Source organism: Cucurbita moschata, unplaced genomic scaffold, assembly GCF_002738365.1.
Source record: "Cucurbita moschata cultivar Rifu unplaced genomic scaffold, Cmos_1.0 Cmo_Scf00017, whole genome shotgun sequence".
NCBI classification, from domain to species: Eukaryota; Viridiplantae; Streptophyta; class Magnoliopsida; order Cucurbitales; family Cucurbitaceae; genus Cucurbita; species Cucurbita moschata.
In genome coordinates this window covers 296713-309996 of record NW_019268533.1, presented here as the reverse complement: position 1 = coordinate 309996, position 13284 = coordinate 296713, and the positions used below count along the sequence as shown (strand labels likewise).

Sequence of the window (13284 nt, the reverse complement as noted above, 5' to 3'; positions counted from 1 at the left end):
GCTAAATATGAAAGGAAGAAACATAATCTAACAATAATATTGTGAACAGTTGATTAGGTCTATTTAGACACGTCTAATCAAAGTCAACTTGATTAGGAACCCTTCTTTCTTATCCCTCTTTTTCCTTCCTTCTTTTCATGTTTGGTTTAACTTAAAATATTATAAATCGTAAATCTCGGGGTTCCAATATTTTCTTTAGTCCTCACAATCATTTATTTTGTCACACATATGTACATAACTTTATATACACATATGTACTAAATAAATATATATTTAAAAAGAAAAAGAAAAAAGGTTTAAATCACGGGGAGAGAATAATGGGAATTAGGGTTTTGATGACTTCTGAAATGACGTCAGGGTTTGATCACCACCACCACATAGCGTCTTCCCACGTGCCGGAACAACGGTCAAACGCCGGTGCCGGTTTTCTCACACGTGGCGTCGTGTCAGAAGGAATGGGTAGGGTTATCAATACATTATAAGCTGGAATTGTTGACTACTAATGACTGCGACTCGTAAATTAAGTTTTTTCTTCTTCTTTTTTTTACTGCAATTACTTTGTAGATAGTTGAGATTAAATTAATGGAATTGCTGTGTTTTTTAACTGCTGATAAATTGACCCAGTTAAAAAAAATAAAAGAGCCGATATTTTCTAGATCTAAAATATTTAATTATTTAAATAATTTAACATTAATTTTTTAAAAGGCCTGTCAATTCATGTGCAATGAATTAACAAAGAAAAAAAACAAAAGGAGAGTGGAGAGTTTATGAGGCAAAAGCTTGGGTTTTTTTTTTTTCTTCTTCTTCTTCTTCAGAGACTCCTCGATCTGGAAAACCCTAATTTATTTGATCATATTATTTCCAAATGTCAAATGAAGAAGGCAAGAATCTATACCAGCCGTATGATCCATTCCATTACGACCAGCTGGATATGAACCGTTCGATCTTCCATCAGCAGCACCCGCCGTTGGATCCTGCTTTGATGAGCTTCACTAACTTCTTCGACACCTCGTTGGACTACAACAGCCTGTCGAGAGCGTTCGACGTGTCGTGCTCTTCATCTGAAGTCATTTCTCCGGTGGACGACGTGTCGAAAAACAAGGCTTCTTGTGGAGGCAAGAATTTGAACCAATCTTCAACCACCCAGAATTCTTCTGTGTCGTCTTCGTCTAATGAGGCCGTAGTTGAAGAAGATTCAATCAAGAGCATCAAAGAGGACCCAAGAGATGAAGAAAAGTCCAAGAAACAGTATGTGAATTTTGAATTTTTGAATTTTTTTATTTTTTTATGGTTTAATTGGAGGAGGATTTGACTCCAAAAAAAAAAAAAAAAATTAATATAATTATTTTTGTAAGGAACAACATATCAAAAAAGAAAGAGAAGAGGCAGAGGGAGCCACGGTTTGCTTTCTTGACAAAGAGTGAGATAGATCACCTTGAAGATGGATATAGATGGAGAAAATATGGACAAAAGGCAGTAAAAAACAGTCCTTACCCAAGGTTAATCATAATTATTTTCACCTTTTAATTACCTTGTAACTTAATTACATCATACATTTGTTTAATGTAGTAATATGATAAATGTGTGACAAACCTGCAGAAGCTACTACAGATGCACGAGTCAGAAGTGTTTAGTGAAGAAGCGAGTGGAAAGATCATATCAAGATCCTTCTGTGGTGATTACTACATATGAAGGTCAACACAACCACCATTGCCCAGCTACACTCCGAGGCCATTCTGCTGGAATCATGTCGTCTCCGTTTTATGCATCGGCGGCGTCGACGTCGCTCACCGCCCCCTCATCTGGTCCTACGCTTCCTCATGAACTCTTTTCGCATTTGTTACCGACCAACTCCCGAGCTGACCCGGCATCCCTGATGTACCAGAATCTAAGCCTTCAAATGCCTGATCATTATGGTTTGTTGCAAGATTTGTTCACTCAAAAATAGGTTCTTTCCTTATGAGAATAATATCTATATTGTGTATATATTATATATATTTCCTGGCTATTGTATTAGGATAAACCCATGTAGCTAACATATAATGGAGGCGTCAGAACCTGTCCTACGTTGTTTATCATGCATGTTTTTGCATTGTCTACGTATGTAAAAGACCAATTTTCTCTCCAACATTTTTGGAGGGTGTTTTTATGTATATTTGATTTTGGTTCATGATCGTGATTAGGTTCACCCATGCATGCAGATAAACTTATAATAGCTCATTGTCTTCTTTCATATTTCACTTTCGGCTTTCCTTCGGTTAGAGTAACACGACTCTCCACAATGGTATGATATTGTCCACTTTGAGAATAAGCTCTCGTGGCTTTGCTTTGGGCTTCCCCAAAAGGCCTCATGCCAACGGAGATAGTATTCCTTGATTATAAACCTATGATCGTTCCCTAAATCAGCCAACGTGGGATATTCATCCAAACCCCTCAAGGTTTTTAAGGCGCTTCCGCCAGGAAGAGGTTTCTACACCCTCGTAAAGAATGTTTTATTCTCCTCTCCAACCGAGGTGGGATTTTAAGAACTAGATAACGAATTTCTATGAATCGATGAAATTTTAAGTGTGTTCGATGTTGTAGGATGGAGGAAGTGAGAGAATTAGACAATAATTTAGAAGACAAAGCAGGATCAGAACAAAAAACTAAAGCAAAACGAACCATAATAATTGCAATATCAGGAGTTAATGAATGAGGAAGCAGTCAACATGGCTGATAATTTGTCCTTCTTGATGATTTTCAAATGAAGACTACATCTCGTTGCTCAATAATCTCTGCCTTGATTGACAGAGACTGATATGTCGTTTAAATGATTCAGATCGAAGTTGTCTTGGTGAAGGCATCATTATTTTGATTATTGTGGACGATAGTAATTGATGTTTTATTCAGGTGGAAACGAACGAACGGGATCAAAATGAAAATTTAGTCGAACCCAGAGTAGTGATCAACCAATATGTTGTTGAATTTGATCAAAATTTCAGTTAATTTTGATTAAATCCAAGCATAGATATGAACAAACACGATTCTATTCAAATAGACGCAGAGATGAAGCATCAAGATCAAGTGGGTTGGTTGCTGGTCAAATTCGCAATCTCCAACTTGGATTACAAAGATTTGTTTAATTAACTTTATAAATCATGTCAAAACTCTAACATATAATAATCTCCAACTAATTAATACATTAATTATGATAACATTAGTATAGATATGCATGCATGTTTCATGTTATATTGTATACATAATATTCATTTATGTTCTTAAACATCTCTAAAATCTATGGCCTATTTTCAACTTTGTAACCCCAAAAATACCCATAATTTTCATTATAAAACAAGCTAAAATTAAGAAGGAAGGTTTCAAGCGGTAGAGGAATGAATGGAGAGTTGACTTTGTGCAGCCTGTTTAATGACAAGTTTCAAGGTCAACCTTACATTAATTATTGGATGCTGTGTCTTCCAAGGAACGTTACAAAGACATGGAGTTCCAAGTTTGTCGAATTTTGAATGTGGGTTGTACCAATTAATAAGCGATACAGAATAATGGGGTTTGTTGTCCTCGAGGTTAGGCTAAATAAACGACCCTCGAATAAAAACTCAAGGATACAGTTATATAACCTATAGAACTGATCCTATTCAAAAGGGTTGTACCCTCGAATATGGCTATTAATTCAATCTCGATTCATTTCCATTGGTACTAGTATGAGGATGTCTAGTTGGAGACGATGCTACCTTGGGCTCGGCTCTCGAGTTGCTTCTCTAGAAGACAAACGATGGCTATCAAATTTGGCAATTCTTTTTTCAATTGTCAACTATTAGGTAGCATTTTTTTTTCTTTTCATTTTGCAATATTAATTATGATCAACATATTCCTTTTGCTTAAAGGAGTCAAATTAAAAGTTAGGCTAACAAACTATGGAAGCATTTATTGAATTAAATGTGATTGATGGTAAAATTATCAGTAATTTAATAGTTAGGTTTGGAATTGAAAAGAAAGAAACATGAAACTATATGAACCATCCAACTCAACATCAGACTGATACAGAGATATTAGAGCAAATCCAATCCAATCTCCAGCAGTTCACTGACCTAGCACTATAAGTCAGGAAATTTTACACTAAGACCGAATCCACTACATGGCTAGAACCTGATTACCCCTAAACCCAATGTGAGTTTTTCTATTTTTACCTGCTCCCCACCATGATCAAACGAGAATGGATAAGAGACTCGTGAGATTGAGGTGAAGGGGTAGGGATGACTATATTTCTAGAAGCGAACTCTAGGAAGCACATGGATACAATACAAGTTATGCATTGGAATGAAAGACACTTCCAAATTAGCTTTGTCTACGAACAAGGAAGCTATAAATAATGCAACTATGAATCTCATAGAGAGTTCGATCGATCCCAGCTCAAGATTAAAAAAAAAGAAACCCAATCCTCCAAATTTTCCATAGGAAATCTTACCGAAACATGGATTTAAATGGAGGAGAAGACAGAGGCAGAGATGTCATCCTTGCCTCGTGAACATCTCTATAGGCACCAATAATCGAGTTGGAATTGTTCCATATTTTAGGTAATGCGATATATATTATTACATAGCAGTGTCCTTACAAAACCTTTCGAAGTTGGAACTAAAAAGGAAAATAAAAACAGCTAAAATGGACACAACAAAAGTGGGTAGAGAAAAATGAAGATTATCCAATAATAATGAAAGATGAAAGTAATAATAAGATGGGGTTTGGGGACAAGACATCATCATAGTATTTCACGGAAATTAAGGAGATGGAAATGATATTAAAACAGAGGATGGATACCCAATGAAGGGGGAAGAAGAAGTGTGCTTGAAAAAGATGAAAATAAAAGCAATGCCCATTAAATAAAGAAGAACCCGAAAAGCTTCTGGTTGGGCTGTGATGCCTTCATTTAACATGGAGAGTTATTCAAAATAAATTCTTTTTTTTTCTTCCAAAAAAAATTAATAATTTATAATAACAATGGTGAGTGAACCAACAATTAAAGCCAAAAAAGAAAAGAAAAGAAAAGAAAAGAAAAGAAAAGAAAAGAAAAAGAGAGTTGTGTTCTCTCACAAAAAAAGGGCGTGAAAGAGGAAATGATAGAGCAAGTGGCCACAACAAACATTTCTCTCTCTCTCTCTCTCTATAATTTTATGTGATCTAAACAGGGTGCAGTAGTGATATGTACTATGAAACAAATGGACCATCACCCATCCAACTGCTTTCAAACCATGCTACCAGCAATGACAAATAAGAGAAGAGCTAGTTTCAAACCACTCATGCGTTCCCCTCTCTGCTCTCTGAATCCACTGCTTTACTTCCAACCTCAGCTGGACTCGAGATCTCTTTCGTCGACTCTATTTCCGTGTTCGCCGTGCTGCTCTTTTGGCTCCTCCGATCCTACAAAACAATTCTCCATATTCTCAATTGCTGATGATTGACATCATTAATAGCTTCAGTATGAAATATGTTGGCCCAAAATCTATCTCAATGAAAAGGAAAATTCAGAACATAAACACTGTTGTGTGTGAACTAATATGAATAAGAAATTGGTTGACCAGAGAATTTTTTAACACAACAGTAGGATTGCAAGAGAGAAGGTCGTTTAGGAGGCAGGAGAGAGCAGTATGATTTATTATCTTGGTTTGCATATTTCATCGACACGTACCTCGCGTGATGGGTAGTCATCAGCTTCAAGCATTCTAACAACTTGAGTCATTTTTGGTCTCTTATCTGCCTCAGGATCCACACACCTAAGCGCAATCAGAAGGGCACGTTTCAATGCGCGTGTAGAAGGTTTAGTTTCAAGACTTGGATCTATAACTTCCTCAGCTCTCCTTGTGCCTACCATCACTTTTAACCACTCAACAAGGTTAACCTGAAGAATAAAGTACACTATTACTGGCAGGGAAGTACATAAGCTAATGTCAATTGAGATATGGAAATTATGTGCAGCATACATTCATGGAAGAGTGAGTCCTGAAGGACGCCCGATAATGAAACTAACCACCAATATTATTAAGAGTCAGAAGTACCTCATTAGCAGGACGGCCATAATCAACAGGGTCCCTTCCTGTAATTGCTTCCAGAAGGAGAACGCCAAAGCTATAAATGTCACTCTTCTCATTCAACAAGCCAGTGTTGGCATATTCCGGCGCCACATACCTAGGACAAACGAAAAACACGATTAGCTTCTATGTGAACATTCTTTATCACAATAGGTTATAGAATAGAATGAAAAATAAGCATATACCCAAATGTGCCCATCACTCGAGTCGTGATGTGACTTTCTCCTGCATCCAAAAGTTTGGCCAATCCAAAATCTGAAACCTTTGCATTAAATTCATCATCAATTAAGATGTTGCTAGATTTTATGTCTCTGTGGACAACCTTCGGTTCAATTGCCTCATGTAAATATGCTAGCCTGTATTCAGGGAAAAGAAGTTTGGTAACATTCTCAAGTTTGAAAGTTTTGCAGTCATTTAGAAGTAATGTTCTACCAAAAATTAAAACCACTGGACGAACGAACTGAGACTAAAGAGAACTGAAGCAAATAATGTCAGGTCATCAGAAACCGTATATAATCAGAGTGCCGAGTTCATAAAAATGTGTAAACGATGTTACTTACGCCTTAGCAGTGCCAAGAAGCACCTTCATCCGGGCATCCCATGTAAGGGTGCCATGTTGCCGCATAGCGCCATGTAACCATTGTTCTAAGTTGCCATTGTTCACATATTCATAGACCAGCATCCTGTGCAAGTAAAAAGAGAAAAGCCATTTTCTTTGAGAATCGACTCAAAATAGTCAACTAAAGACATACCGACAGTGTAAGTAGTACCTATGAACTCCTTCAATGCAATAGCCGAGGAGTCGTACGAGGTTCTTGTGTCTTACATGACCAATGGCCTCCACCTCAACTCTAAATTCTTTCTCTGCTTGTCCCCTATGAAGAAGCAAATTGAACTTTAAGAGAACAATGACCATTGCTAATAGTTTTATATATGTTTCAAACTCCTAAATTCCTTACAGATTATTGAGAAGCTTCTTTACTGCAACCTCAGTTCCATTTATCAGTCTGCCTTTATAGACAACCCCATAACCCCCTTCACCAAGAACATTGTCTGGAGAGAAACGATGTGTCGCAAATTCTAGGTCCCTGAGGGTAAACCAATGACCCCAACCAAGATGTGAAATTTCAGGTAAGCCAACGAGAGGAGAGGCAGTCACAAGTCCTCCATATCCTCCGTACGGCATGGAAGACTGCTTTCTAACAGTCCCAGAGCTTCCTTCTTCTCCTGAATGTGAGCTAAAAACCCTTTCATGATAGTAATTGGAGCTGCATTGGCTTATGTTATCAGGATCACTCAACTTGCTCATGCTCAAATGACCAATCATCTTCTCTGAGTTCTTCTCATTTGATTTATCATGAATAGAATGATAAAGGTTCTCAAGATGATTGCCGTGGGCAGATTGAGTCGCGATTCTATCCACCTTAATATCCTTCGAGACGTTTGGTATTTGAGAAGTGGAGAAGTTTTCTGGGGATCTCCTTGTCTTTCTTTGAAACATCACCCATACAGATAAGATACCAAGAATCAAAACAATAAATGCACCAACACATAAGCAGATCAAAACCCATAGGGACAAACCAAGGAAGGACGTTTTCTTTGACAATTCTGTATTCAAAGTAGTTCCAGATGACATAGCTGATGGTTGATCCTCAAGATGCCAAAACTTCGAACTGGCTCGGACCCCTAAGTTCCAGCCGCAGATAAATCAAGACATTTAGACCTGAGAATTAGATGCAAAACATCATGCAGTCTCAAATTATAGGTAAGAGATTCCTGAGAGAGCTTAGTATCAATAACACAAGTTACTGAAGTTTCTTCACAATTAGACAGCCATTTAAAACACAAAGTTCATAATAAGAAATATCCTCCAAAAATTGCAATCTCCTTCACAAGTTCTTAAAATATTGCATAAATCCAGAGATAGAACACAAAAAGGGAAACTAATACGGTTAAGGAAGATACTTTACATCAGCATTGAGCATTCAACTGGATTCTATTCTTTCCACAACAAACCCCGACTGATGCTCGTATGTACAAGTCATGATGACGAAGAAAGCAAAATAAATTCAATATCCCATTGTAGAAGAAAACCCAGAGTAATGAACCACCAACAGCGAAACCAAAAGTTCTAAATCTATCAAACAAAAGGTATGAATTTGTAGAAGGCATCACTTATGATTCAAGTAAAAGACATAAAAAAGAAATGTGAACAAATTAAAGAAAACAAAGGAAAGTGGTTCAAAGTAGAAGGCATTTCATCCACCTTTCAACAGATCTAGCCTAACCCCCTTGATCTTCCTCTTTAAGATCCCACAGAAGCAGAGAAAGGGCTTCTATTTTAACCAACTGGGACCCAATAAGCATAGATAGTCCAATATCGACCTGAAAAAACCAGACCCTCCAATTCCAGATTCTCCCGGGGGAAGCAGCCTCAAAGGGTCAGCAACAATTGAAGGAATGGTAGAGGAAAATGCAAGATAAATAGCAGAACGAAAGCTAATTTATGTGGGAGAGAGAGAGAAGTAGAGAAGAGAATCTACAAATTACAGACAACAATGGGGGAATGAGAAGTCGTGGGGAAAAGGGTAGGTGAGAACGGTGGGTTTGAGTATGCAGAAGCGAGAAGGAGCTTGGAAAAGGTTGAAAGAGAAACTGGGGTTGCAATGGAGGTCGCCGGAGATGGGGAAAACGGCAAGAACAAAGTGAACAGGATTATGGCACTGCAGATAACAGCTGGGTAAGAAAAAAAAGCATTGAATAAACAGCAAAGAGTTGAGTAATTAAGAGAGAGATAGAGAAAGAAAGAGAGTCAACCCCAAGTATCTGGATGTGACGGACAGTAAACCAGATCGGCGGGGAAAATGTAAGACGGTAAATCGGGAATGAAGGGCAGCGAGGAGTGAATCAAGTAACGTGGCAACACAAAATGAGGAATTGGCAGAGAGGATCGACGGAGAATAATGGTAGGCTCTAGGATTAGCCGATTGCCTGCCCGTAGCGGATACCAATGAAAAGAGAATCGTAAGAAAAAATATATACATATCCGAATCTTGAGATGAGCCTATGAATGTAATAAAAATAATTTTTTCTTTTGGTAATTCTTAATTTAATATTGTTAAAGTATAAGAAAATTTTCAGGAGGTTTTGAAATTGAGTTAATTGATAATTTGATTTAAATATATTAAAGATAATGTTGAGAGATTTAATTGAATTTGATTTGGGGGAGATTTTTGTTTTACACGTGAGTTTTGGGGAGATGAATTAAATTAGTGATGAATTAAATTAGTGATGAAAATGCGTATGATAAAGACGGGAGCGCTCAATTACTTAATTTTATACATACAATTTTTAGCCACTCACGTAATACAATAAAATATTTTAATATTGTCAAGCTTTTATATTTTTTTTAATAGGAATAGTAACGGGAATTAAATGAAACATTTAGAAGTCGATAAAAGAGAGAAAATTTTGTCAAGCTTTTATATGTCTAGCTGGACAATATTAAGTAGTCTGGAGGAAAAAGATTAGGGGCATCAAAGCTAGACATCGGATAGTGTGCCAACGAAGACGGTGGAACTCTAAGAGAGGGAGAGAAGTTATAAAGTTGAGAATTTGGATGAGATTGGTAATGGCGGTGGCATGAGGGAAACGGGTGATCTGTGCAGTGAGCAACAAGCATGGGGTGTTGTTTAAGGATGACCCCTCAGGTGGGCCACTGGAGTCCCTACTAACTCTGGTCCAATGATTGTCGGTTTCCCTTCAACTACTTTTTTCTTCCTTTTCCACCTCTAAAACCAGTTAATCGAGTTTGTCATTTTAGGACTTATTGCTGAATGTATGATCCATGGGGAGAGCAGCTATATCAGAATCAATGGGTTGCATATCATCAAATATTTTATATAGTTCCTATGGATTAGAGAGTAGACAAAGAATATGCAAGAGAGTCGGGAAAAACACCACTGAATGTCAAAATTTGTTAATCTCAAACTACGGTAAACGTGTGAAGTTTTACAATAATCATCACTAATAGATCTAAGAGATTAGGAATTTGAGGAGGAAGTTTAGGAGATAGGTTGTACCATCTCCACTATAAATACTCACGAGATGTATGCTATTTCCACGACAAAAAAAGAGAATTAGTAAAGCATAAGTACTTAAGGTCCCTCTATTCAAAAGATTTCTCCCTTCACGTTGTTTTTCTGCTTCAAGTTATTTGTTTCGACATTTTTTTGTCGTGGACAGTTTTCAACACCTTCGTGTAATGACGTATCTTTTCTTCCAGAAAGAATCATTGAAATCTGCAGACCTCTGCTGAATGCTTGATTGAACAGCAAACGTGTTTGGAACTCTGATACAAATGGGAACCAGGACAAGATGGCTATGGGCATGAAAATAACGAGACCCATGATGTATTCATACCCTCTCGCAAGCTCTTTTATTGATTCCCAGAATCCTACGCCTTTCATCATCGGTCTGCATGACTGCCCAATCTTTGGAAACAGATAAAGATGAATCAATACCAGGTCTTTCGCATGTAATTTATTTAAAGAAAGCTGTGCTAAACAAACAATGTCATATGAGAGCATAATTGCAAAACTTACCAGAAGGATGGCCCATCCAGTAGGCAAGAACGCAAGGAGAGCTGCAAATAGATCTGATACTGTGAGGCCCCATACTACAAACAAGACAGTCATGACCGACATGAAACCGAGGAAGAGAAGAGCTTTTAGTATTCTGAACATGAGCTGGAAGTCGGTACCGAATTTTCGTCTGCCCATGGATACCAACTGGTAGCCACATGAAACATAAACACAGTAAACAAGAGGGCAAATTAACCAGCCTAAAATAGTAAACATGTTAGAGCAAATCAGCCTTCGAGGTAAGAAAATGATATGAGATCCTTGTGTAGGGGAATACCTTTAAGACAACAAGAGCAATTAACATGACAACCCAAGAAAGTCCATAAACCTGGATAGACATTGAAGCGAAAAACAACAGTGAAATATTGGCAGCAGATCCAAAGAAATATCATTTGGATAATGAGAGAAAATATCTTAGTGATAATAGAAAAACTCCGTACCCAGAAGCTCTTAATGCTATGAGATATATCAAGGTGGTAAACAATTCCATATTGGTATAACAGGAATCGTAAAGAAAGTATTATCTCTAGCACTCTTCCCCTTAGTGTTGTACTTTTCAAGTGTTCCTGTTCTCCATCCCACCAAGATTCCCAACTTTTGTCATGGGAGATCCCTATTCCACCACGATTTCCCATCCACCTTTTCCAATCTGTCCAGTCATCAACCGTCTTTTGCCAGTCAAATCCAGATGGATTGAACACAAAGGGAGCAAACAACCAGGAGGCAACCAGAAACCACATGGAGAAAGTGATGAATAGATAAAGTTTTGAACTGCGATATGAATTTCCATAGATTTGATAAATAAGGAGCAGAATAAAAAGTTCCAAGCCTTTGACAAAGTGACTTCTTGAGTACTGCCTGTAATTATCAGCAAATTTTGCATGAAAAACAACAAACCCACGACCAGTAGCTCGATATTTAGAACCTCCATGCAAGATTGTTCGACCATAAAAGTGGGCTTTAGTTCCAAGCTGAAATGTGAAAAAAACAGAAGCTAGTTGCAGCTGCATGATAACAAAATCACCAAGGGCAGTGCGAAATCCTTTTTCAAGGCCAATTTCCATAACCATTGGTAGTACCAGCAACAAGCCTAGTTGAAATACAGACTGGGTAGCCAAAGCCTCTTCAAGAGCCTTCGTCTGACGTATGGAAGGGTTTTCAAGAATCTCCCTTTCAACACCACTCATAACCATGTATAAACGTCCATATAAAAATAAATATACTGTCAGCACAGTCACCTGCGAGTTGTATAATTCAAAAGCTAAGAATGATCCTTGCATTATGACGAACATGCGCAGGCAACAGAAAGCACCATATGTGAATCGGAAGTCAAAGAATAATCATTTACTGTAAACCTTCTCGAATTTGGAAGAAGATTTCTTCCCACTAAAGGACTTAATAGGTCTTAGAACTCGTACTACGAAAAAGATTCAGCCCCTCACCAAAACTATCCACAGAGTTCAAGCCTATCAGGATATCTTAATATAGCCTACCAAGTATTTAAGTTCAGTCAAGTTGGCAATAGCCAACTAAAAAAATATTGCCTATAGAAAAAAAAACATGCGCATCAACAATTTTTTTGAGCAAAAAAATACTGTATCTTTGCCGGAAAAAGATTAATACGTACACATTCTCTTGATGTTAGCATTGACATATAAACACAGTTAGCAGAAGCAATTACATCTTTCTATCTATTACTTAAGAAGAGACATTAGTTAGAAATCCAAGCACACAAACATGTACTGAGTAAATACTTGACCTATTTGAAGCCAGGAGCCCACGTGTTGATCTTAAGGGGAACATTTTGAGCAGTTATTCAAGGATAGTGCAAAGCCATATATATATTATATGTTAATACTACGCAAACAGATATTGCTTATAGAAATAATACCATACTACTGAAGTAGAATCCAACAGTTGTGAAGTAGAAGGACATCATTCGGTAGAAGTCAAAACGACGCCCAAGCCTATAAACATCACGACTAAGTGTCTGCTCTCCATTCCCATTTGCAACCTTTGCCTCAAAAAGTGATATTTGATTCATGCCCACATCTCGCCCCTTGCCTACTTGGATGTATTCATGGTGTGTGACAAACCCCCCACGAAGAGTTGAATTATATCCTGTTAAGATTAGCACAATTAATTGACTGGTGGAATCTTTAGGAATATCATCTTCAATTGAAATAAGAAATACCAGCAAATATATCCTCGCTTAGGTTAATGACTCTAGAAGCTTTACTGATGCCACCCCTAGTTATGTGGAAGATTCTGTCAAATACATCAGGATGACCATAATGGAAACGTACCCTGTGAAAGTGACATGTGAGCTTATGAAACCCATCCATGATAGTAACGTTTCAACAGATTGGACTAATTTAAAATTCAAATCAAATAAGAATGTTTTTTCACCACCAAAATACATATGGTAAACAGTAGCACAAAAAACATATAACTTCGGGATAAGTGAGAAATGTTGTAACTTTTGGAGCAGCGTAAAATATTTATGGAAAGGGGCAGAATTCTTTCAACATTCAAATCTGTCTTTTTTTTTTTTTTTTTTT

General features: G+C 37.4%; 3 protein-coding genes across 6 annotated transcripts in view; 1 reads left to right on the top strand and 2 right to left on the bottom strand.

Annotated features, from left to right (window-relative positions):
* The first annotated feature begins 752 nt into the window (after window positions 1-752).
* On the top strand, window positions 753-2175 carry LOC111455287 (probable WRKY transcription factor 28). Its single transcript, XM_023096891.1, has 3 exons — window positions 753-1248; window positions 1356-1499; window positions 1600-2175. The coding sequence occupies exons 1-3, from the start codon at window positions 866-868 to the stop codon at window positions 1946-1948; spliced, it is 876 nt and encodes a 291-aa protein (XP_022952659.1). The 5' UTR covers window positions 753-865; the 3' UTR covers window positions 1949-2175.
* A 2762-nt stretch (window positions 2176-4937) lies between these two features.
* Window positions 4938-9090, bottom strand: LOC111455275 (probable receptor-like protein kinase At2g42960). The gene is made up of 8 exons (XM_023096876.1): window positions 8347-9090; window positions 7040-7803; window positions 6851-6955; window positions 6641-6763; window positions 6266-6436; window positions 6048-6177; window positions 5681-5890; window positions 4938-5412 (listed from the first exon to the last, which is right to left on the bottom strand). The coding sequence occupies exons 2-8, from the start codon at window positions 7714-7716 to the stop codon at window positions 5290-5292; spliced, it is 1539 nt and encodes a 512-aa protein (XP_022952644.1). The 5' UTR covers window positions 7717-7803; window positions 8347-9090; the 3' UTR covers window positions 4938-5289.
* A 943-nt stretch (window positions 9091-10033) lies between these two features.
* LOC111455210 (callose synthase 7-like) overlaps window positions 10034-13284 on the bottom strand; it is a 25138-nt gene continuing 21887 nt past the window's right edge. For all 4 annotated transcript variants that reach the window (XM_023096782.1, XM_023096785.1, XM_023096784.1 and 1 more), the window contains 6 exons: window positions 12918-13030; window positions 12615-12844; window positions 11164-11961; window positions 11001-11051; window positions 10685-10870; window positions 10034-10573 (listed from right to left, as the gene is read on the bottom strand). In XM_023096782.1, coding sequence (XP_022952550.1) covers window positions 10253-10573; window positions 10685-10870; window positions 11001-11051; window positions 11164-11961; window positions 12615-12844; window positions 12918-13030 — 1699 coding nt within the window. In that variant the 3' untranslated portion in view covers window positions 10034-10252. The remainder of the gene's footprint in view (window positions 10574-10684; window positions 10871-11000; window positions 11052-11163; window positions 11962-12614; window positions 12845-12917; window positions 13031-13284) is intronic.